General features: G+C 44.6%; 1 protein-coding gene across 1 annotated transcript in view; it reads left to right on the top strand.

Annotated features, from left to right (window-relative positions):
• dnah6 (dynein, axonemal, heavy chain 6) overlaps positions 1-26,135 on the top strand; it is a 522,203-nt gene that overhangs the window by 161,653 nt on the left and 334,415 nt on the right. The window contains exons 24-31 of the mRNA XM_072517256.1: positions 1,092-1,305; positions 1,885-2,049; positions 13,748-13,858; positions 17,975-18,100; positions 21,445-21,600; positions 22,581-22,742; positions 23,168-23,305; positions 24,664-24,831. Coding sequence (XP_072373357.1) covers positions 1,092-1,305; positions 1,885-2,049; positions 13,748-13,858; positions 17,975-18,100; positions 21,445-21,600; positions 22,581-22,742; positions 23,168-23,305; positions 24,664-24,831 — 1,240 coding nt within the window. The remainder of the gene's footprint in view (positions 1-1,091; positions 1,306-1,884; positions 2,050-13,747; positions 13,859-17,974; positions 18,101-21,444; positions 21,601-22,580; positions 22,743-23,167; positions 23,306-24,663; positions 24,832-26,135) is intronic.

Below are 26,135 nucleotides of genomic sequence, written 5' to 3' on the forward strand. Positions count from 1 at the left end.
ATCCCGATATTATTTATGTTTGCATCCAAATTCCACTTTAAAAAATATGCCAGACAAGTTATTTTCCCCCACACTTGGGGTGGGATTTTCCAGCCCTGCCCACCGCGGGGCTGGACATTCCCACCTGAAGTCAACGGCTCTTTTGTTGGTTCATCAAATTTTCCGTCCCGCCCGTGATAATTCCAACCGAGGGCGGGACCAGAAATTCCCACCCCTTGTTTCTGTTTTACTTTGATTCCGATTGGTGATTTCATTAATTTTCTGATTGTTGAGGTTAAACCATGAAGTCTTAATTTCTAAGTATGCCTTTTTTTTAAATATAAGAGTTATAATTAAATGTGTAGTTCCTGCCTACTGAACCCTGTACATGTACTTGCCGGTTATCTCAATTAAGGAAGCAGATAAAATGTGCATTTCTCAAGCGTTTCTGTCGCTCTTCCCCAAGAGTTACAACAGATGATGATTGGGAGAGCCCCATTAGAAATTCACATTCAATATTTATTAAATTCAATAGACTTTGAGAAGCAAATAAAAAGAATGTTTGCAGTTCCTTATTATTTTATTCTTTAAATAGACTATGATAGTGGACAGCAACTTCTGGCTGTTCATGCCCGAGGAATCTTCAGGCCCCGCTAACGCGCATCCCTGCCATGGGTTTCCTGGCAGCATGTGGTGGATTCATTGGAAAATCCCATTGACAGAGGCAGGACTGGGAGACCCTGCCACCGCCGCCGAGAAACATGTCACGGGAAGGCCAGATAATCTCATTCAAGGACACAATTGTTTTAAAATAGTAAAGTCTTAAACTGAGTTAGAGCTCAGCTCCATTAGTTGAATTGTAAAACCTTGAATATTACTACCATATTGTTTTTTTAATTTTCTGATTAGCATAACCTGATTTGATTAACACTCAATCTGAACAACTCTCGATGGGAGTTGTTCTTTGTGAGGTGAACTTCCCTCCATTTTGACACTGACCTGATGCTTTGTTCAAATGGCCGCCATCGTGAAGGTTTTACATCAAGATGCTTTTGATGTTAACTTCTTGGCAGGTTAATATCTGATTCCCTCTCTCTGAATCTGCCTCTTAGGTTCTACTTCCTGTCTAATGATGAGCTGTTGGAGATTCTGGCTCAGACCCGCAACCCACAGGCTGTCCAGCCACATCTGCGCAAGTGCTTTGATGCAATTGCAAGGCTGGAGTTCGCTCTTGCTTCCCAAACTGAGGAGAAAACAACTGAAGGGGAACCTGAGAAGGTGTACACCAATGATATCTTGGCTATGCTCTCTCCTGAAGGAGAAAAGGTGAGGATGCTTTTATTGGAGTTGGTGGCGCTGTGAAGGACAATTTAGAATTTTGTTAACTTGATTTTTAACAAGCTCCTCAATGTGCACTAAGCCTTATTCATGACAAGATAGTCTGTGCCACAGAGTGGTAGAATTGAGCCTGTCCATTTGATTTACCACATGCAACGTCTTAATCTTTATACGTACTGGGGCATTGCAATGAAATAAGTCATTTGTTTCTCGAGAGAGAAGTAGGGTAATTGGATATGTGCAATACCTTAACATCTTTCAGCAACTCATTAGAGAGCTGGGGAGAGTCTTCTGGGGAGAACATTGACTGTCGTGGAGATATTTAAAATTGGAAAGTGCGAGAATACGAAGAACTTTTTAAAAGATCTAATAATTAGAAAATATAGAAACCAGTAAATCCTAATGAAAATAACTGGTACCTATTGAAGAGAAATGACATAATAAATCAGTGGGCTAGAAGTGATTATTTTACTGACAATTTCTTTAGAAAGAACAAAGTCTTGGTTGATATATACAATTAGCATTATCACTGTTTAATCAAATAACCATATTGTTTCTGCTCCGCAGGTCAGTTTGGGAAAGGGGCTTAAGGCAAGAGGAAATGTAGAAGATTGGCTTGGAAAGGTAGAGGAAGCTATGTTCTCATCACTCCGCCGTTTATGCAAAGTTTCAATTGCTGATTATCAAACCCAACCCAGAGTGCAGTGGGTGATATCAGGACATCCTTCTCAGGTATATGATAACTTCCTCTTTTCACCTTACAGGAAGATGGTGGCCTATTTGAACATATGATTCCATGATTGATATTTTGTTCAAGTGGTCAATGTTCATGTACCAGTCTGCTTATAATGAATGGAAGCAAATTCTTTGCCTATCTAGGCAGCCACAGCTAATCCTTATGCTTTCCTCACACCATCGCTGCAAAATCTGGCACCATAGAGCCAGCAGTTTTAGTGCTATTTGTTCCGGTTTGGTAGCAAAATGGTCTTCATGATTCTTCCACCTACTTCTGGCATGCTCCATACTGAACCCAATCATGTTTAATAATATTTTTATTCAAGTTAGGGCATACATAACAAACAAACAATTATTTAATAACAAAATACAATCACCTTAATTTGACACTTTCCCTTTTTCTCCCTAAACCTCCCCCCCCCCCGCCCCCAAGCACCCCTTCCCCTACCTGCTGGAAACAAACAGGTCCGTAAACAGAGACAAGAACAGCCTCCACCTTGTCCAGAACTCCCTCTCCGAGCCCCGAAGGGCAAGCTTAATCTTCTCCAGTTTACGGAAGTCCAAAACATCCCCCAACTATGCAACACCTTTGGTGGCTTCTCCAACATCCATTACAAAAAAATTTGCATCTGGTCGATCAACGTGGCAAAGGCCACCACATAATGAATGCAGCCTTGATGTGGGTATTATCATGGGTGTTACACGTATGTGCTCGAAGTATGCAGAGTAGGGCATCGATCAGCATGTCACAATGATTTTCGCCAGCCGTACCATTTTAGATGCTGCTCGCTACTCATGTTAGTGTCCTCTCTTAAACATACACAGTTGAGTGCCATGAAGGAACCCCATCTGTCCTATTTAATGGAATCACCAACAACCTGTGAGTTAGTTGCTGATTACTTTCTACATGCTCTGTTTGAGTCATGAGTGTTTTGAGGAATTGACAGTTGAAGTGGGCAGCACGGTAGCCCAAGTGGATAGCACTGAGGCTTCACAGCACCAGGGTCCCAGGTTCGATTCCCCGCTGGGTCACTGTCTGTGCGGAGTCCGCACGTTCTCCCCGTGTCTGCGTGGGTTTCCACCGGGTGCTCCGGTTTCCTCCCACAGTCCAAAGACGTGCAGGTTAGGTGGATTGGCCATGATAAATTGCCCTTAGTGACCAAAAAAAGGTTAGGAAGGATTATTCGGTTACGGGATAGGGTGAAAGTGAGGGCTTAAGTGGGTCGGGTGCAGACTCGATGGGCTGAATGGCCTGCATCTGCACTGTATGTTCTATGAAGTCCGCAATAAAGTAGGAAAGGCATTGTTTGTAACTCCAAGGATTCTTAAGTTGAGCATTTTCTTCCATCCCTCCTTCTAATGGCAGCCTTGCAGATTGCCACCACTTCCATGCTGCAAAAGGTGAGCTCCAAGTTCTATGCAAAGTCCTATGCCAAGTTGGAGCCAGACCTCTCCATGATTTTTGACAGTGACAGAGACAATAGGCTTTCTGACAGGCCTTCCACAGTACCAATCATTTGTGCTTATTTCAGCTTTATTCTATATACTTCTGGTTCGATTCCGGCTTGGGTCACTGTCTGTGCGGAGTCTGCACGTTCTCCCCGTGTGTACGTGGGTTTCCTCCGGGCGCTCCGGTTTCCTCCCACAGTCCAAAGATGTGCAGGTTAGGTGGATTGGCCATGCTAAATTGCCCTTAGTGTGCAAAAATTGTCCTTAGCATTGGGTGGGATTACTGGGTTATGGGGATAGGGTAGGGGTGTGGGCTTGGGTGGGGTGCTCTTTCCAAGAGCCGGTGCAGACTCGATGGGCCGAATGGCCTCCTTCCGCACTGTAAATTCTATGAAATCTATGAAAATTCTGCATCAATGTTCGCTACTGTTGTATTTGTGTATGGCCTCGCCTTCTGGGGAGCTGGCACTCATAATTTCCTTTCCCCCGGCCTTGTCTTTATCTAACTCCTGTAATACAACTCCTTCCACTCCATTTTGTCTCAAATACCACTCTTCACTGCTGCGTTGTTACTCTGCACCATAACAGGTATGTACTCTCAATTTTGATATTAACCTTGCGAATCTATCTTGCCCTTCTCTGCCATTTTGTTTACTTTTATAATATCTTGACTATAAACTGAACATGGTCTGCTAAGTGTAGCCTAAACAAGGTCCTGTACATGTTTCAAGTACCTTATGTGTTTTTAAATTATATCGGTGTACAAATGAATCCAGTGCATAATTTGGCTTTATTATGGCCTCCCATATTAGCATTGCTACTTTTATGTATCTGTACAGTAGATAGATTTGCAAAAGTAGGCATGAACCTTCGAATGAGGGAACATTGACAAAACCAAAGTGATAGATATCTTAAAATCCCCAAGAAATATTCATATATTTATAGAAGGAAAAGAAGGTGCAAGAATTCAAGAATTCTTTTTAATAGAATCCCTACAGTGCAGAAGGAGGCCATTCAACCCATTGAGTCTGCACTGACCCTACAAAAGAGCGGTCTACCTAGGCCCACTCCCCCACCACTCTAACCTCTACATATCTTTGGACACTAAGGGGCAATTTAGCATGGCCAATCTACCTAACCTGCGAATCTTTGGACTGTGGGGAGGAAGCCCACACAGACACGGGGAGAATGTGCAAACTCCACAGAGACAGTGATCCAAGGTCAGAATTGAAGCCGGGTCCTTGGCGCTGTGAGGAAACAGTGCTAACCATTGTGTTACATGAAACATAATAGCTGGGTTCCCCCCCACACTCGATTGCAGCAGAAACGGAGGATCTCGCCGGTGGGAGGGGCTGGAAGATCCAACCCAATATCTGCAGATGTAAGATACAACAAAGAAGTAAGAACAGGGATACCAATGAGAGAGGCTGTATTTAGAAAGAAGAAACAGCTGCTCACAGGAATACTGAGTAAACAACTTGAGAAACGACCTGTAAAGAACTGTAATTGAGTGTAGTTTTGTATGGATGTGAGACTTGACCTTACTGAAAGAGGAGGCCAACTGGCTAAATGACTTTGAAATGTCGGTTTTGGAGGAGAATGGAATAGATCAGCTGGACAGAAGAAGAAACAAATTATAAGGTGCTGAGGAGAGTGAATGAACTAAGAAATTGGCTGGATGGAATTGGGAAAAGGCAGAGAAACCCGACAGGACACAGGTTAAGAAAAAGCAAATCAGTAAGATACGTAATGGAGAGAAGATTTCAAGGAAAAGAGGAAAAGAAAGGACGAGAGCATTGATGCTGCATGGCTTGAAAACTGGAAGCAGGCTATTGAAAACAATGAAAAGACTGGAACACAACAGAGAGTCACGGAGAAAACTATGAAGCAAGACCCACCTTCAGGCAGAGCACACACAATGATAATGATGATGTATCTCTACCTCTAGGTTTCTTTTATCCTCTGCCTCATTTAGACTCTTATTAGCTGTAATGATATGTATATAGTCACGTTAGTGAAGGGATAATAATTACATCTCTGCATAAATCAAACACGAGAGGGTGTTGCTACTTCTCTGTATTTAAGACAGCCTCTCCGGGAATTATGGAAATAGCGTAAGGAGAAGCATGGTGAAAGCACTTTGAGCAGAGTGAATGTTAATTGGAGATAGCATGAGGTTAGATCATAGTGTAGTTAATGAGTGGATAGATTATTGAATACTGTAAGACAGATTCAATATCATTTAATTATCATCTGTAGCTCAATAGAGTATTCGAACTTCATTAAATTAGTAGCGTAATAATAAATTAGTTTTGTTTCAATCTTTTGATTGGTATATTCTTTTTTTTTTAAATTTAGAGTACTCAATTCATTTTTTCCAATTAAGGGGCAATTTAGCGTGGCCAAATGATGTACCCTGCACATCTTTTGGGTTGTGGGGGCGAAACCCACGCAAACATGGGAAGAATGTGCAAACTCCACACGGACAGTGACCCAGAGCCGGGATCGAACCTGGGACCTCGTCGCCGTGAGGCAACAGTGCTATCCACTGCGCCACCGTGCTGCCCTATGATTTATATATTCTTTGTCAACACTACAGCGAGTCATTCTGGAAGAAAAGACAAAGAATACAACATAGAACAAAGAACAAAGAAAAGAACCGCACTAGGAACAGGCCATTCGGCCGTCCAAGCCTGCGCCGACCATGCTGCCCACCTAAACTAAAATGTTCTACACTTCCGGGGTCCGTATCCCTCTATTCCCATCCTATTCATGTATTTGTCAAGATGCCCCTGAAACGTCACTATCGTCCCTGATTCCACCACCTCCTCCGGCAGCGAGTTCCAGGCACCCACTACCCTCTGTGTGAAATACTTACTTCATACATCTCCTCTAAACCTTGCCTCTCGCAGCTTAATCCTATGCCCCCTAGTAATTGACCCCTCTACCCTGGGAAAAAGTCTCTGACTGTCCACTCTGTCTATGTCCCACATAATTTTGTAGACCTCTATCAGGTCGCCCCTCAACCTCCTTCGTTCCAGTGAGAACAAAGCGAGTTTATTCAATCTCTCCTCATAGCTAATGCCCTCCATACCAGGCAACATCCTGGTAAATCTCTTTTGCACCCTCTCTAAAGCCTCCACATCCTTCTGGTAGTGTGGCGACCAGAATTGAACACTATACCCCATGTATGGCCTAACTAAGGTTCTATTCAGTTGCAACATGAAAAGCCAATTTTTATACTCAATGCCCTGGCCAATGAAGGCAAGCCTGCCGTATGCCTTCTTGACTACCTTCTCCACCTGTGTTGTCCCTTTCAGTGACCTGTGGACCTGTACACCAAGATCTCTCTGACTGTCAATACTCTTGAGGGTTCTACCATTCACTGTATATCCCCTACCTGTATTAGACCTTCCAAAATGCATTACCTCACATTTGTCCGGATTAAACTCCATCTGCCATCTCGCCGCCCAACTGTCCAAACAATCTAAATCCTGCTGTATCCTCTGACAGTCCTCATCGCTATCTGCAATTCCACCAACCTTTGTGTCGTCTGCAAACATATTACCAATAATATAACATTAGCCACAGACAATATTCTTTATTCTTGCTACCAAAATGCTCACATTTCCTTATTTCACTGCTGCGAAGATCCCATTCCCCACCTCCTCTGATTTGCATCTATTTTCAGCGAACCGCCTCCGTTTGACAAACACAAAACTCACCAGCTGGATTTAAATCACTTTCAGCCTGGAGTTCACATGGGAGTTATGCTACATGCTTGGATGTGCCTGCTCCACCAGCTTGTGCCCATTTGGAAGAAAATCATGGCCAGTATTTTTAGGATGACAGGGTTTCCCGTCATCTGAAGAGTCAGTGGAGAACACATTCTGCCCCTCACTCGGGAGGAAATGCGGCCTTGGGGAGCTGCCTTAATCTAATTGGCTGGAATGTCTCTGGTCCCTGCAGCGCTAGAATCTGCAGTGGACAGGACTGGAACTGCAAGCTGTCCCTGGAGCCTTCGTCCAGGAATTCCAGGAAGAGGTCAGTCTCAGGGGCCCAGGGCATGAAGCATAGGAGAGGGGGAAAATGGATGGACAGTGGTGAATTGGATTGTCGGTAGAGAGTTAGATTAATTTTGGGTGTCCCCCATATTCTGCCAGCCTAGAAATTGTTGCTGGTTGGGAAACAGCCCTTAAGTGTTGAACAGTTGGTCACTTAAGGACCTTAATTGGGGCAAGGATGGGTGGGCCATCCGAGGCCTTGCGTGCCCCAGTGGATATTGTAGAGAGGTCAGGGTGGATGGTAACCCAGTGGGAAGGCCATCCGAGGAGTACAATGCTTACCCACCTCCCCACTTACAAAGCCACCTGAGATGGAATGTAAAATGCTACCCCATGTCTGTCTGTTCTTTTAGTTCTTGTAATAACCTCGCCAAAGCCAGTCTTCCGACACCAAACTCTATTATTTGCATACCGGAAGGAGGCCACAGCCGTGGCTTACATCACACAAGTCTAAGCTCGTGGACCTACAAAATACTTGCCTGGGTTGAGTCACCTGATTTTAACTCCCTCTGTTCGTTTCCCATTGGGTGAGCTCCCACCCGCTCAGTAGAGAAGTTTATATTCCCCAAAACCCATGCAGTGATTTATTGATGATCCCCGTGTCCTTTGTGGCCACCAGAACATCCCTCCCCATTATGTCCGTTTCTCCTGAAGTTCGCTTGCTGCGCGAAAGTCCCTTCTGCCGCTTGGCAATTGGTCAGAGGCCAGTTGAGGGTGGGACTGGACTTGGGATGTGAACTAAATTGGGGACCTTCGTTTCTGGAGGAAGTGCTGAACAGCTACTGACGTGGGTTCCTCTTTGGAGTCTGTTTCAGTCAGGGCACCAGCTTCTTCTTCTTCCATCTCAGAGTCCGTTTCCCCGTTATCCGGAGGGACGGGCGCTGGGGTGGCTTCGAGCTGTTGCCCCGGTACTGGCGGTGGCCACCTCCATGGCCAGTCAGAAGGTTTGCTCGGGTCAGACTCCTTGCTCCTGAGATGGTCCAGGTATTTCTTTACGGTCTTTACGGGCAGCATGCTTCACAGCTCCAGGATCCCAGGTTGGATTCCCTGCTGGGTCACTGTCTATACAGAGTCTGCACGTTCTCCCCGTGTCTGCGTGGGTTTCTTCCGGGTGCTCCGGTTTCCTCCCACAGTCCAAAAATGTGCAGGTTAGGTGGATTGGCCATGCTAAATTGCCCGTAGTGTCCACAAAAGATTTGGTTATGTGGGGTTACTGGGTTACGGGAATAGGATGGAGCCATGGGCTTGGTTGAGGTGCTCTTTCCAAGGGCTGGTGCAGACTTGATGGGTTGAATGGCCTCCTTCTGCACTATAAATTCTAGGATCTTACCATGGACCTTCACTTTGTATGACACTGGTCCTGTTTTATCCATTATAATTCCAGGAACCCAGCTGATACCATTTACGAAGTTCCTCACATAAACCTAATCACCTTTTTGAATGTTTTTTAGTTCTTGCAGAGTTCCAATTTCTTTTCCGGTTCTCTTGTTGGGACTCCACCCTCCCCACCAGGTTTGGGAATGGTAGACTTCATCTCATCCCATTAAAAGGTCTAGCGGGGCAATTCCTGTTGTCGTGTGAGAAGTGGTCCTACAATCGAATACAAATCGTGCCCATTTGGTCTCAATGGATGCCGCAGCTTGTTTCTTCATGCCAGTTTTAGAAGTCTGTCCCGTTCCGCCAGCCCTTTTGACAATGGATGGTAAGATGCTGTTCTGATTTGTCTGATGCCATTGGATAGCTTGACGTTTTGGAACTTACTCGTGGTGAAGGCAGTGCGGTTATTGGAAACCAGGACTTTAGGTATTCCGTGCATGCAGAAACTCTGTCATAATTCCTCAATGTAGCGAGGGAGGTCTTGGAGCTTATGTGGTGTATCTCCAGCTATTTGGAGTGTGCATCTACCAGGATCAAGAACATAGACCCCATGAAAGGCCCTGCAAGCTCACACCCATGGCCTGCCAGACTACTCCCATGTAAGGATGTAAGGATGCTAAGGGTGGGAGTTTGATTCTCCTGGCATAAATTGCACCATCTCACCAAGTCCGTGATGTCTGAGTCGATGCAGGACCACCAGATGAAGCTCCTGGCGAGCATTTTCATTTTCGATACCCCAGGGTGACCATTATTTAGTTCCATAAGTATCAGGCGCCATCCTGGGTGAGGGATAACTATTCGGGACCTATGAGAATGATACCATCCTCAACACTGAGGTTGTCTTTCTTAGTCAGATAGGGTTCAATTTCTTCTGAGGGTTGTCTTTAGAATCCATCATTCAAGATCCGTTTCGACAAGGTGTCCGGGTCTTAATTTGCTTTATGGACACCAGGAAAATCTCCAAAATATTTTGGATCATCGCCACCACTTCCAATGCTGGTAAAGCAACTGGGCTTGTGGGCAGCAGGAGGCGACTCAATACATCGGCGTTATTTATCCATGTTCAGGGCAGTTCTGAAAAAGATATTCATAAGATGCAAGTAACAGGGACAAATGCTTTATCCGGGCAGAGGCAATAGTAGGAATTGCCTTATTCTCTTTATAAAGTCCCAATAGAGCTTGTGATTGGATATTATTATGAAATGCCTACAGTAGATGTAAAGGTGAAACATTTTTGCACCAAACACAACCACCAAACCCTCTTTCTCGATTTGAGAGTACCTCTGATTGGCATTCAAAAGGGTCCTGGAGGCATATATGATAGGCTTTCCGTTCCGTCTTTCCAGCGGTGTGAAAATAGGGCCCCAACCACATAAAGGAAGACTTGTCAAAATGAGTCTCTTCTCAGGGTCACAATTGACCAATAGGTTGGATGACAGCAATTGTTGTTTAACTTTATTGAAAGCCTCAAGCTGTGGTGCCTCCCAAGAACATCTTTGATACTTCCATAGTAGGATAAGCAAGGAGGCCATATTTGGGATAACATTTCTGTAATAATTTACTAATCACAGGAAAGATTTTAACTCCAAGGTGTTTCTTGGTGTTGGTGCTTCACTGATGGCCTTCACATTGTCTTCTACCACATGTAAAGCTTTTTTAACCATCTGATAGCCCACGTAGGTCATGGAATTTGCTTGAAAAATGCATTTTTCCCTCTTCAGGTCTACCCAATCTCTTGGGAATCTTCACAAGATCTCTCCTAGGTTCGCCATGTGCTCTTAGTCTGAAGCCCCCATGTTCAGGATGTCATCCAAGCAGTGGTAGTGGGCATACCTGCATGGTGTAGGCCAGTACTGGCCTTGGTTTTTCCCTGAACAGCACACGTTGTGTCTATTCCGATAACTTTGTCTCGCATGTGCCCTTTTGCAGTGTTTGCAATAGTCCATTGTTCCCTAGCATTCTTGGGGCTGTCATTACGTTTCTCTGACTCCTCGCTGATGCAAGTTAAGCTCCAATATTGCAATGGACTATCTGACATCTTACCTACTCAAGCTCCCTCAGTTGAGGAGTGGTCACTGTTACAAAAGACCCTTCCCTCTAACCAGGGGACACTGCTGTCTGACACCCCTTGTAGCTCCTGAGCCACTTATTTCTTCATTTTCCAGTGAGTGCATATTTCAAGATTTTTTCAAAAATTCAGGTTGGGTTCTGCCAAATTTGTTTGGGTTGTCAAGTTGTTTGTTCCACATACCAATCTGTCTCACAGCATTTCTGGAGGGATGGTCCGAATTCACAATGTTGTCCCAATTTGGCCAAAGGTGCAGTGACAGGTTCCCATGTGGTTCTCCCTGCTGAGTTAAAATGGTATCTTTTGAATATAACAGAGGGCTTCGGATCATAGTGTTTTTTTACAAAGTCTGCTGACTCATGAAAAGTCAAGTCAGGGGCATCTGGCTAAGTCAGACCTTTTTTATTGTGCTGAATATTGGGGTCCTGCATACTTTCAGTGAGATCACTTTCTGTTTTTCGTCTACCTCAATATTATTCGACCAGAAGAAGTTACGCATGTGCTCCATGTACTGGGCCCAGTATTCTCTGCTTATATGATAAGGTTCAAGTTTACTGAAGAGAGGCAGTTTTTTTTCTTACCGGACAAACTGCTTGTTCTTCACAATGAATGTGCTCAGAGAAATACTTGTTTACTCCTCATCGCAAATGTAATAATCTTGCCAAGGCCAGTCTACCAACAGCCCACCATTTTATTTACAGAATGGAAAAGGCTACAGTTGCAGCCTACAGCATACAAGTCCAAACTCAGGATCACCTACAAAATACAGGTTCAGGTTGAAACAGCGGGTTTTAAACTTCCGTTGGGAAGTTCCTATTTCCCAAGCTCCCGCCCGCTCAGCAGGGAAGTTCATAGAATTTACAGAATTTACAGTGCAGAAGGAGGCCATTCGGCCCATCAAGCCCGCACCGGCCCTTGGAAAGAGCACCCTACCTAAGCCCACACCTCCGCCCTAGCCCCGTTACCCAGCAACACCACCCAACGCAACCTTTTTGGATACTAAGGGCAATTGAGCATGGCCAATCCATCTAATCTGCACATCCTTGGAGAGTGGGAGGAAACCGGGGCACCTGGAGGAAACCCACGCAGACACGGGGAAAATTTGCAGTCTCCGTGCAGACTGTGAGCCAAGCCGGGAATCGAACCTGGAGCTGTGAAGCAACTGTGCTCACCACTGTGCTACCGTGCCGCACAGGGGGAGATCTATTATAATTGCCCATGTTCTTCGTGGCCACCATAACAGTTCTAGTGAACATGGTAGGTTTCTCATGGAAGGATTCTGAGTTGGATGCTTAACCATATTTTGTATGTATTGTTATTACAGGAGTTGACTGAGTTAATGATAAATATCTGCATTCACTAAAATGTAGTGTTCACATTTGAACCTCTTGGATAACATGTTAACTATTCATAAAAGAACAGGGGCGAGATTCTCTGTCGGCCGACGCCGGAATTTGAAAACGTGATTGGATGGAGAATCGCATATGAGGCGAAAATCGTGGCCGGCGCCGGGCGCCTGACAGAATGTCATGCTCCGGTCCCTCGACAGTGGCGTCAATGCGTACTACACCACACATACAATAAACTCCATTGACATACCACTAACGGGCTTGACCTCGGTATTCTCCGGTGCTCCCGCGATGCTCCACGCCGGCCAGGAGAAATTACCGATGGAGAGTTTCATTTGCGGTTTTAAAAATCGGTAAACAGGCTGTTGAAGGAGAGAGGGGGGTACGAAAAGAGTCCAACATTGCTGTCATGTTCTGACAGTTGTGCCGCTGGCCGGGGGAGCTTCTGCCAGGCTTGGAGGAGGAGCAGGGAGCGGCCTGGAGGTAGGCCGTGGGGTCTGGATGCACACTGTGAACATAGTGCCACAGATCATATGAGTGTTCCCCCAAGGCCATCCCCCTCGGTATCTTTTGGCTCCAGCCGACCCATCAATGGGATGAGCACACTCCAGCACAACCAGTGCCACCTGGAATGAGTGTGTGTGGGGAGTGGAGTGCTAATATGCGACTACAGCCTGTCAGCCTCTCGAGTGCCAATCCCGGCAAATAGGACACCATCTTTCATTGGAATCGCTCGTGTTTCACGTGGTGCCAGTGCTAGCACGTTAACAATTCCGGAATTACTCTGGGATCTTTGCCAATTTTTCTGTCATAGATATTCACTGATTCTGTCTTAGTCTCCGAAACGGAGAATACTGCCCTAGGAGTTTGCCCCATGCCTAAGCCACCAGTCCTCCCTGAAGTAATGCCACCAGAATCAAATTCACTTGTCATTAATCACATTGCTGTTTATGCAATCCTATGCAAAATGATGGGCATGTTTGTTTATATGGTTACAGTAACTGCACTTCAAAATAATTAATTGAATGTGAAGCATTTTAGGAAGTTTTTGAGAATTGTAATACTGGAATATAAGTGTACATTAGAAAAGGTCCAGACAGATTATCAATGCTGGAATAATTGGAGGGTAGCTGGGTGCGTGGTGCAGTTTCAGAAGCAAGGAAACCTCGCAGATAAAATTTCCAGTGGAATTTATTCTTTCCCATAAATGGTAAAAGAACTAAGAATGGAGGTTTTAGCAGTAAAGCATCTGGTACTGTGATTCCAGTGCTAACTTGCTCCTGATTTTTTTTAAAGGACTTTTTCCGATTTTGTTCTGAATGAGTTGAGTTGAGGCCAAGGCTTCAGTTTTCAGGTTATTTAACTTCTCTTTGTTTCTGAATTCTCAGGTTATCTTGACCATTGCACAGCTAATGTGGTGTCGTGATTTACACCATTGTTTGGAGGGTGACCACAATCGCATTACAGTCACGGCTGAATTTGAAAAAACAAACTTTGAGGTGACTTTTGGCTGCATTTATGCTTTTTTTTTAAATAGAGAAGGCAATAGTTTCTGCTTGCAAGTTGCATTTACAAGAAATTACACTTCCAAATCTTTTTGTTACAATTGCTTCAAATTCTGAGATTTGCCATGTTATTTGTTCACCATGTAATAGGAATTACAGAAGGTGGTAAAATCGCTCAAAAGCACTGTCACTTGACAAGCTTTATAACATTAATTGTTAACTTGATCAAGTAATTTTTGTTGTATAAGATTTTGTTCAAGGTCATGTGTCCGAAGTTCTTTTCTTTATATTCAGTTGCAGCCTTTCCTACATTCAACAATCGCAAGCTTGAATTTATAAAGCACCCCCGCACCAATCTTACTCAAGTTCACTTGACTCTTTTTTTCTCTCTACTTTTGTCCTGATCTACCTCGAGCCCTTTCTAAGCTCATTTGTCCATAAGACCAACCTCCCACTCTATCCCCAAGACACAGAATGGAGAACTATAGACCTGTTGGTTTGATGTCAGTGGTAGGGAAAATGTTAGAATCTCTAATTAAGGATGTGATAACTGGACATTTCAAAAAGAATGGTAAAATTGGGTAGAGTCAACTCGAATTCAAGAAAGGAAAATCATGGGCATCATTCTCCCACCCCCCGCTGGGTCGGAGAATGGCCGTTGGCCGCCGTGAATCCCGCCCCCGCCCCCGCCGAAGTCTCCGGTACCGGAAATTGGGCGGGGGCGGGAATCGGGCCGCGCCGGTTGGCGGGACCCCCCGCTGGATTCTCCGGCCTGGATGGGCCGAAGTCCCGCCCAGAAATTGCCTGTCCCGCCGGCGTAAATCAAACCTGGTATTTACCGGCAGGACCAGGCGGCGTGGGCGGGCTCCGGGGTCCTGGGGGGGGCGTGGGGCGATCTGACCCTGGGGGGTGCCCCCACGGTGGCCTGGCCCACGATCGGGGCCCACCGATCCGCGGGCGGGCCTGTGCCGTGGGGGCACTCTTTCCCTTCCGCCTCCGCCACGGCCTCCACCATGGCGGAGGCGGAAGAGACTCTCCCCACTGCGCATGCGCGGGAAACTGACAGCGGCCGCTGACGCTACCGCGCATGCGCCGCATTTCCGCGCCAGCTGGCGGGGCAACAAACGCCATTTCCGCCAGCTGGCGGGGCGGAAATCTCTCCGGCGTCGGCCTAGCCCCTCAATGTCGGGGCTAGGCCGCCAAAGATGCGGAGCATTCCGCACCTTTGGGCCGGCTCGATGCCCGTCTGATTAGCGCCGTTTTTGGCGCCAGTCGGCGGACATCGCGCCGTTGGGGGAGAATTTCGCCCCATGTTTGACAAACTTTGTAATTTTTTGAGGATACTGTAGCAAAGATATAGAAGAAGCAGAGGATGTGGTGTATTTAGATTTTCAGAAGGTTTTTGATAAGTTCTTACATGGGAGGTTAGTAAATAAAATTAAATTGTATGGGATTGGGATTACCATACGATTATGAATAGAGAATTGGTTATCAGACAGAAAGCAGGGAGTAGGAATAAACCGATCATCCCTCAAGATGGCAGGCTGTTACCACGAAGATCAGTGCTAGGCCCTCAGCCATTCACAATCTATGTAAATTAATTGGATGTGGAGACCAATTGTAATATTTTCAAATTTTCTGATGACACCAAACTGGGTAGCAATGCAAGTCGTGAGGAATTTGGAAAGAGACTTCAAAAGCATTTGGGAAGTCTAAGTGAATGGGTCAGAACATGGCTGATGGAATATAATATGAATAAGTGTGAAGTTATTCAATTCGGTAGAAAAAAAATCAAAAAACAGAGTATTTGTAAATGGTGAGAGCTTAGGAAGTGTGGGTGTCCAAAGGGACCTGGGTGTCCTTGTTCATGAGTCACTAAAAGCTAGCACGCAGATACAGCAAACAATTAAGAAGGCAAACAGAATGTTGGACCTCATTGCAAGAGGATTTCAGTATAGGTGTAAGGATGTCTTGTTGTAGTTATATAGAGCTTTGGTGAGACCTCATCTGGAATATTGTGCACAGTTTGTTCCCCTGATGTAAGGAGGGATATATTTGCCAAAGAAGGAGTGCAACAGAGGTTCTTTAGACTAATCCTTGAGATGGCGGGATTGGCTAATGAGGAGACTGCGACTGTGATCCCTAGAGTTCTGAAGAATGAGGGATGACCTCATTGAAACTTAAAGCATTTCTACAGGGCGTGGCAGGGTAGATGTAGATCAGATGTTACTCCGGTTGGTGAGTTGAAAACCAGAAGAAATAATCTCAGGTAAGGGTAGGCCATTTAAGACTGAGATGAGGAGGAATTTCTTCACTCACGAGGGTGGTGAATCTTTGGTACTTTCTACCACTGAGGACTGTGAAGCTCAATCATTGAGCATGTTCAAGACAGATATGTAGATTTCTGGAGATCAGTAACCTGAAGGGATATGGAGATAGTGCAGAAAAGCGGCATTGAGCTAAATAATCAGCCAGGGAAAGTGGCATTGTGGTAGATGATCAGCATGATCGAAATGGTGAAGCAGGATCAATGGGCCGAATGGCCTCTTTTTATTCCTATGTTCGTGAAACTGCTGAGCGCCCAACCCTCCTTTCTGCCCCATGCGGATTGTTCTTGTAAATGGTTCTCTCCCCTCATGTATTGAGTTGAGCATCCTTTCATATGACAAATGCCCGTCACTAACTCGGAGTGGCAATCAATCACTGGATGTTGTAATTCCAAAGCCCCTGTCTCGCGTGATCTTCCTCACTCAGGCCGGATGAGACAGGAGTGTTTTGGTGTTGGACAGGAATGACGGGTGACAGGCTGAATGTGGGCCATGTCCAGAGTCGGGTCGGGTCAGGCCGGGTGTGGGTGTTTGATTGGGTGGGTGGGTGGGTGGGGGGGGAGGTGGTGGGGGGAGGTCCTCTTGAGATGTGAAGGGTGATAATGGTGTGGGGGGGCGGGGGGGGAGGGTTTGGTGTGTGGGTTCTCTCTCACTCTGGGTCTTGAAAATAGTTACTCTGGAGTTTGAAGTACTTTTTTCCACCTAAATGAAATGAAAATGAAAATGAAAACCGCTTATTGTCACAAATAGGCTTCAAATGAAGTTACTGTGAAAAACCCCTAGTCGCCACATTCCGGCACCTGTTCGGGGAGGTTGGTACGGGAATTGAACCGTGCTGCTGGCCTGCCTTGGTCTGGTTTCAAAGCCAGCGATTTAGCCCAGTGTGCTAAACCAGCCCCACTTTCAGAGTAACTATGAGGGTAAAACTGACAGAACCCATCCAGAGTTAGTGATTTAAATCGCTCTGTCGGATGGTTTCCAGATCAGTGAAATTGTCCAGGGAAAGTTAGTCCCTCTGGATAATTGCTGAGTAAACCCTTCCGTTGGAACATCCCCAGTGCATCAATGGAGTAACCCCCAAAATACGACGCTGGGGAGCCAGGAAGTTATGGCTAAGTTTGTTGTTGCCACATAAATCCATGCCCATCTTTCCTAGAGCTCCATGTTTGGACCCAAAATACAAACAGAAAATGCTGGTAGCAGTCTGCAGGCCTGCAACATTTGTGGAGAAAGAAACAATAGTTAATGCCCTACCCCAGAGGCGAGTTTGGCAGTGGTGGTGGGGGGGAATACCATTTTATCGGCGAGAGTGTGCAGAGTGGAGACCCTGCTGTCTTCCCAGGCTTTCAACCCGGAGACCAACTGAGGTGCTTAAGAAACCCCCTTAAGGGTCTCATCCTGTTGCTGCTGGTATTCAGTTACGGGTGGGTGGGAGGATCACTATGTGGGGGAGACTGCCCAGTAATTCCCTGGGGTTTGTCTGTGGCCTAGTGTGCTACATTGAGGGATGGGGAGAGTGGTTGGGGGGTCATTCTAAAGAAAATATATTCAGTAACTTTAAATGGCGACAGATTTTAAGTGGTAAATCATGTGACTAATACCACTTCATTTTTAAAAGATGACTTTTATTTTCCGCATAAATGCAAATGAGAGTACATTATTGTGAAGGAATAATTTTGTTTGCATATCCATTAAATATGTACTATTGTGAAAGATTTCAATATTTTGTACCACTGGTAAGAATTTTTGGCTGGTATATAATGGTGTTATATCTATTTTATAGAGACTTAATGCTCTAGCTGCTTTGGTTCGAGGCAAGCTCTTAAGCCTTCACCGAAGTATTGTGACTGCCCTCATAACCGTTGATGTTCACGCCAGAGACATTGTCACTGAACTGGTGATAGAAAAGGTATTTTGCATTGCCAGAACTCTTGTTGGCATGACCTGTGCCCTGTTGTTGAAAGTAATATAGTTGCTCGTTCTGGTCTTTGGTTCCAGTTCCCAAAGTAATATTGAATGCTAATTTAAAAAAAAGAGATTGAGCAACATATACATTTCAATTTATAACATTTACGAACACAGATAATATCATGACCTGCAAGTAATTTACAGCCGCAAGCTCATAAAAGTATATTTGTCATTTAATGCCCAAGTATTACATCGCTGTCTGTTTCAACTTTTAAACATGCCTTATTGATAATATATGTCACCTAGTAAATGCTGTGCATGATCATTGTTCTTACTGTTGTGTGCTTTGCTCACTTTGTGATATAAAATGCAGGTCAAGAAGGCTCATGAATCTGATGATCTAAATCGAAGATGGCTTTGATAAAAATTGACATCACCATATCTGAACGTACAAAACATTACAAATAAATTCAGGAGAACTAAGTGACTATTTGGAGTAGAAGGACATAAGGCCATAAGACATAAGAGCAGAATTAGGCCTCTAAGCCCATCGCGTCTGCTCCGCCATTCAATCATGGCTGAGATATTTCTCATCCCCATTCCCCTGCCTTCTCCCATAACCCCTAATACACCATTAACCAAGAACCTATCTATCTCTGCCATAAAGACACTCAGTGATTTGGCCTCCCGCCTTCTGCGGCGGCAAAGATTTCCACAGTTTCACCACCCTCTGGCTGAAGAAATTCCTCCTTATCTCAGTTTTAAAGCATCGTCCCTTCAGCCTGAGGCTGTGCCCTCTGGTTCTAGTTTTTCCTATGAGTGGAAACATCCTCTCCACATCCACTCTCTCCAGGCCTTGTAAATTTCAATAAAATCCCCACATCCTTCTAAACTCCAATGAGTATAGACCCAGAGTCCTCAACTGCTCCTCATATGACAAGCTCTTCATTCCAGGGATCATTCTTGTTATCCCCCGTCTAGGCCCTCTCCAATGTCAGCACATCTTTCCTTAGATACGGGCCCAAAACTGCTCACAATATTCGAAGTGGGGTCTGACCAAAGCCTTATCCAGCCTCACAAGCACATCTCTGCTCTGAAATGATGTACCATTAGTGGAATCATGGCTGGGATAGAACTAAAACTAAATAATCTTCACTGTGGCATTTTCAGTAGGGATAGAGAAGGAGGAACACTAGTCTTGTTAAGGATATACCAAGATGGCGCTGGAGCGAGGCGACTCTCTGCGAGCTCTCCCCAACAGATCCACTTTTTACTTAACTTATACTCGTTCTAATCTTTTACATTGTATACCTTGTGTTGCCCTATTATGTATTTTCTTTTCTTCCCTTTTCTTCCCATGTACTTAATGATCTGTTGAGCTGCTCGCAGAAAAATACTTTTCACTGTACCTCGGTACACGTGACAATAAACAAATCCAATCCATACCATAGAGAGAGCATTTTTTTATTAATGGTGGGCTCAGATGGAATCTATCTGGGTGAAGTTGTGACTAAGTAATGAACCTGTTGTCAACTTGAGAGTTGCTCCGAACTTCATAGAGACTGATAACTTTAAGAAGAGGTTTGAACTTCGAGTTACTAGCTGAAAGAATAACATGATGAGATTTCATGTTTTTAAAATGTTTACTGCACACTAATAAATGGCTAAGAAAGTACTATTGACTGCACACTATTTTCTTTTCCTTGGCAACTTATATTTTAAACTACAGGAAGTGATGTTCCCCTTGTTTACTTATCACCCCACACACACGCCAGGGAATCACAGTCCTCAGCAAACAATCCACAGCTGCTCTTATCTTCCAATTTATTCCTGTCTCCCTGTTTCGCTGAGTAGAATGTCAAGTGACTGTCTGGGGCACTTTCCTCAGTTTCCAGTGAGTTTCTTAAAGCCACCTTCAGCAGTAAATCCTGTTTGGATGATTCTTCTTCCCCTGGCCGTGCCAGGATAAATCTCTTGGAACCCTTAGATGAGTGCAGGATTCATCTCTTTGACTAGCATCGAGCTGTGGCACCATGCACAGTCAAGCATGTTTTTCTCTTTGCTGACCACACAGAGAAATTGCTGTTGGTCTGTGATATTCATTGGCTTTTAGGGAAGCCTGTAACCTGATCTCAGAAATGGCTTCCTCTGCCCTCTTCCCCATTATGAGGTGAAACATATATCTGCATCAATATAGAAATGACAATTAGCTATCATTGATCCCACTCCTTTTCATCTCAGAAGTAAATGGACATTTATAGCTGCTGTTTACAACCCGGTATCTTCAAACTCCTCTCTGTGACTTCGGGAGACTCCGAGCGTACTCATGGAAACTCAGAGACTGTTGCCATTGTCTCCAAGCATCTTGCACCTTCTTCTCAACAAGCAATCTAAGCCTTCCTTTGATCTCAATCAAACCACCCAGGCTTACTGTGAGACAGATTGCAAAATAGATCACATGACCCACTTCATTTACCCTAAATTTAAAGTTGCTGACTCAAAATATAGGACCTGATTTTACAGTCTAAAACAGAATCTTGTTTCGGGTTCATATAGTGGGGTGTTTCTCAGCACCTACAGCAGCCAGAACGACCATGCTATCTAATGCGACTCTGCCATTTGTTTGGCCTCGGTCGGGAACGCCCCTCCAAGGCTGCACTTACCTGATTTCCTGCACTGACAAGCTCAGGAACATTTGTCAAATAGTGACCGTAAACAAATCTGGGCCACATTGGAAATAAATAAGCAGCCCAAGGTAAAGGTGTTGGATGGAATATTTGCCATTTTGAGTTGAATGATGAGGCAACTAAGCCAGTTTAATTGCTGATGCAGTGGGAGGTCAAACCATGAACTAGCCTTGAAGAGTATAGAAGTTTGAGATACCAGGAGTGCATGTGAAACACTTTCTAACCACCACTAAAGGGGATGAATTGAAAAGGTTGAGAGCTTCATGGATAAGTGGAGAAACTAAAGCAAAATTAGATGTCAAACAAAGATTTCTGACAGAATGAAATCTGCCAGGAATCTATTAGGTAACACATTTTAGGCCCTTCATTCTTAATATGTACCCTATCTATGGAAGTCTGTACTTTCAATGTTAGATTATAGGTTGGAAGAGTGAAGCCCAGCAGTTAAAATTACTATGGCCTATTCTGCTGATGTTGGATGTAAATCTGGTTGATATAACCATCTGGTCAGCAGATGGCAGCTAAAATACCCACATATTTTGGTTTACATTTAGTGTCAATTGAAAATGGGAGACCAAGATTTTTAACAATGTGAAACAAGCTTTTTAAAGTTGCTAATTGTTCTGTTGACGATAACTAGTGTTTCACTCTGTCGTAGGTGGATACAGTAAATAATTTTGAGTGGCAGAGACAGCTACGCTATTACTGGGATCTTGATGCGGATAACTGTGTGGCTATGATGGCCTTATCTAATTACACATATGGCTATGAGTACCTGGGAGCGTCCCCTCGGCTGGTCATTACACCACTTACTGTAAGTACATTCACTGAAGGTGGAAGTGATCTGACATTGAAAATAGGGAGACAATAATAGTAAGGACAATACTGGTAGAATGCCTTGATACTTCTGCTGGCAATGGTGAGAACAGTGTGAACATTCAGCCCATTTTAGTTTACGCCTCTGGCAGTGGTGGCAAAAAGGTAATGTTGATGTGTGAGCAAGATTTTTGGCTCCATCGCGTAATATGGACTTTGCCAAGGAGATGGTGGTAGGTTTATCATACCCTGACCCAATTTTTAAAAAATGCACAAAGCCTCTTCTATCAGGAAAGTCTTAGGCCTATTCACAGCGAGACAAGACTGGGAGTTCATTCTAAAATTCTGAAATTGTCCATAATGATTGGCCAGGATTTATTATGTACTCCATTTTGCTAATGTTGACTTGGAAAAATAACCTGACGTTATTTGCATATTTGAACAAGAAAATTGCAGCCTGCCGGGAAGAGTAACAAAACTGGGTGAAAAGATTGTTTACCTGTAGAATGCTTGGAGTCTAATAGGATGATATCCAATCTAGTCTTGTATGTAGGGAAAACATTAATTCGATGTTAATCTTTCTAGCAATTTTTGTAATGTTTGAACAGTGGTTAGCACTGCTACCTCACAGCACCAGAGACCCGGGTTCGATTCCGGCCTCGGGTGACTGTATGGAATTTGCACTTTCTCCCCGTGGTTGCGTTGGTTTCCTCCAGGTTCTCTGGTTCCCTCCCACAGTCCAAATGTGCAAGTTAGGTGGATTGGCCATGCTAAATTGCCCCTTAGTATCTAAAAGGTTAGGTGGGGTTACTGGGTTACGGGGATGGGGTGGGGGCCTGACCCTCGGTGGGATGCCCTTTCAGAGGGTTGGTGCAGACTCGATGGGCCAGGTGACCTCTTTCTGCACTGTAGTGATTTTATGATTGCATTTTAATACTCTCAGAAATGTAGCTGATTATGTCGTCTTGGTTGTCTTAGGACCGGTGTTACCTCTGCCTAATGGGAGCCCTGCAGCTAGATCTAGGAGGAGCTCCAGCTGGCCCTGCTGGTACTGGTAAAACAGAAACTACCAAAGACCTTGCGAAGGCCTTGGCCATCCAGTGTGTTGTTTTCAATTGCTCTGAAGGCTTAGATTATAAGGTAAGTTAAAATTCTGAATCTTTTTCGGAATCCATCATTATACATTTAATAGGGGGTATTATATGTAAAGGTAATTCACCATCGTCCCAGGTGACCAGAGGTTGCTTTCCCCTTTGAGGGGGGTGAGCTGTCTGGGGGTAATTTAACCTGAGGATCACCACATCTCAAGTCGTGGGGGGTAGGGGAGGTGTGTGTGTGTGTGTGGGGGGGGGGGGGGGGGGGGAGGCAAGGTTGAGAAATGGGGCCTTCATGAATAACCTCAGTCTGTACGGGAGTTGAACCCTCGCTGCTGGCCTTGCTCTGCATCACGAACCAGCTGTCCAGCCGAGTGAGCTAAACTACTCAAATATTGTATGTAGCAAGGAACAAGATTTTCAAGAGCAAAATTATTTTTTGATGGACACAATGACTATGTTCTCCTGCAGATGATGGGACGTTTCTTCAGTGGTTTAGCTCAGTCAGGAGCCTGGTGCTGCTTTGATGAGTTCAACCGGATTGATATTGAAGTACTTTCTGTCATAGCCCAGCAGCTCATCACCATCAGAAATGCTAAAGCAGCCAAGGTACCATATTATTCTGATACTAATCAAGCTTAATAATGAGCACGTCATCATTTAGCATTAAAACATGGGGATGAATTTCCACTGGGGTGAGGGGAGGGCCTTCCCCTGATCAGTGACCATCATTTTGGTAGAAGAGAAGTGGAAGCTTTGCAAAGCAATGTAATTAGGATTTGTGCTATTTTTTGCCGCTCTTATAGTGAAGGAATGAGTGAAATGATAGTCCAACTCCACTGTTGTCACGGCTGCGGCTCAATAGTGACATGTCTTACCTTATGAGTCAGACGTTCATGGGTCAAGCACCACTTCAGAGACATGAGCTCATAATCTGGGCTGACATTTCACCGCTGCACTGCCAGACCTTTGGGTGCATGTTAAATTTTGGTCTTAGTTTGACATAAAAAGTCTCATGGCATCATACGAAGTAGCGTAGGCAATTTCCTCTGGTATCTGGCCAACATTGATCCCTCAATTAATAATTTACTTCAGTGCTGTTTGCGGAATCTGGCTGTGCTCAGCTTGGCTACTGCATTTCCCTTTATTACTGCATTGACCGCATTTCAAAAGTACGCAATTGTCTCTGATGTGCTGTGGGACATTCCAAGGATGTTAAAAGCACTATGGAAATGCAAGATCTTTTTCTTTTTGCCCCTTTCTTGATTTCTGTCCATTGATCCTTATTAGAAAAGATATATTAACAGGACAAGATGACTCAAGTGGGAAGTATGTGGCAAAATCATCAACGTAGGTGTGCTGGGCTGAATGGTCCTTTCAATACTGCATATTCTGTGTAATTTTATGTAAGTGGCCCACTGTGTGAATATTGGCTAAGGAAATAATTGCCCTTGATTGTGATGTACTATAGACTGCCAGTACTTCAAGGAAAGGTTCAGAGATGTGGATTTACCACATTGCTCGGGCCATTTGATAGGGCGGCATGGTGGCATAGTGGTTAGCACTGCTGCCTCACAGTGCCAGGGGCCTGGGTTCAGTTGTGACCTTGGGCGACTGTCTATGTGGAGTTTGCATTTTTTCCCTGGCTCTGTGTGGGTTTCCTCTGGGTGCTCCAGTTTCCTCTCACAGTCCAAAGATGTGCAGGTTAGGTAGATTGGCCACGCTAAATTGTCCCTTAGTGTCTAAAGCTACGATGGGTTTATGTGGATAGGGCAGGGAATTGGGCCTCGGTGGGTGCTCTTTCGGAGGGTCGGTGCAGACTTGATGGGCTGAATGGCCTCCTTCTGCGCTGTAGGGATTCTATGATTCTATATGCAACCAACCTTTAGTTGCCAACTAATAGATAATGATTGAATCAAGAGAAAATCATGAGTAATGTCATTGTTGTTTGTTTTCATTTTGTGCAGCTCACCCGTTTCATGTTTGAAGGTAGAGAAATCAAGTTAGTCATGTCATGCGCAGCATTCATCACCATGAACCCTGGTTATGCCGGGAGAACGGAACTACCAGACAATTTAAAGGCTCTTTTTCGACCTATTGCAATGATGGTTCCGAACTATGCCCTCATTGCTGAGGTAATTGAACTGATGCTTTTGTTTTCTTCTGTTCCTTTTATGTTGGTCTGTATCAGTGATATAAGTGGATCCACAACATTCAGTCACCTGGACTGATGGAACCTTTCCCCTTAACCTCAAGCAGTTGCTGCTCAATTGTTTTTTTCCCCCAAATTATTTGAAGTGGTTCAAGAAGGTGACTGACCAAAACTTTCTCGAGGTCAATTAGAAATGGGCAAAATACGCTCTCAACTCACCTTTGAATAAAAAAAATCTTGTGCTATTGTTTGATCATTTGTTGGTTCATAAGGAGTAAAATTAGGCCTCATCAAGTTTCACCATTCAATTAAATAATGGCTGATCTGTATAACAACTCAGTTTGGCTGTCTGATACAAAATATCTTCATTCCCTTGCCAAACAAAATTTTTTTTAGATTAAAGAAACACTTTATGGGTATCCACAAATTCAAAGATGACTTGAAGGCCTCATAGACACCGCCAACATCCCCATCCCCCTCCAACGTAAAATGCTTCAGCCCCCCAGCCAAGCCCAACCTCCATAAAATGTCCATCTGCCCCACCTTCCCTACCAACACTGGAGCAGCAACACCAGTGCCCTTGAGCTGCATGCACAAATATGGAAATGGCTACTCAGCTCCCCTGAGCAGCCTTTGCACCCGCTTCCCGTTTTTAAAAAGGAGTACTAAACGGCGCCCACAAGATTTCTTGTTGGGGAGCCGGTTAATTCGCAAGGAGGCCGTTGCATTCAACTTCAATCTCACTAATGAGATAGAAATTAATGCAAATTCAGGTTAATGATATTCTCACCATATTTGGGCGATATCCAGAACTTGTCATTGGGAGTGGGCCAGTTAGATGGCAAACTGTTTTGCGCGTGGCGCGAATCTCGATTTTGGCCTTTCCTGCTCTTTAACTGGTGCATCCAGATCCATGCCAGGCACAACGCAGTGGTTAAATCGGGCCCTGGTCTTTATCACATTTCTGTATGTGGGAGCTTGCTGTGCACAAATTGGCTGCCCCATTTCCTACACTTCAAAACTGCTTCATTGACACTACATTGTGTGGTTGTGAAAGGCACTATACACATCTAAATCTTTATTATTTTTATCCCATTAATAAACGTTACCACCCAAATTAGATCCACCTTTAATCTTCTATACTGAAGGGAACAAAAGTACAGTCTTTGCAACTTGTCCTGATAATTTAACTCTCTCAGTTCCAGTGTTATCCTGGTGACTGTGCTCCATCTATTCCAAGACTAGTAAATCCTTCCTGAGGTTCAGTTCCCAGAAGGGAATGCAGTA

This window comes from Scyliorhinus torazame, chromosome 9 (assembly GCF_047496885.1).
Source record: "Scyliorhinus torazame isolate Kashiwa2021f chromosome 9, sScyTor2.1, whole genome shotgun sequence".
NCBI classification, from domain to species: Eukaryota; Metazoa; Chordata; class Chondrichthyes; order Carcharhiniformes; family Scyliorhinidae; genus Scyliorhinus; species Scyliorhinus torazame.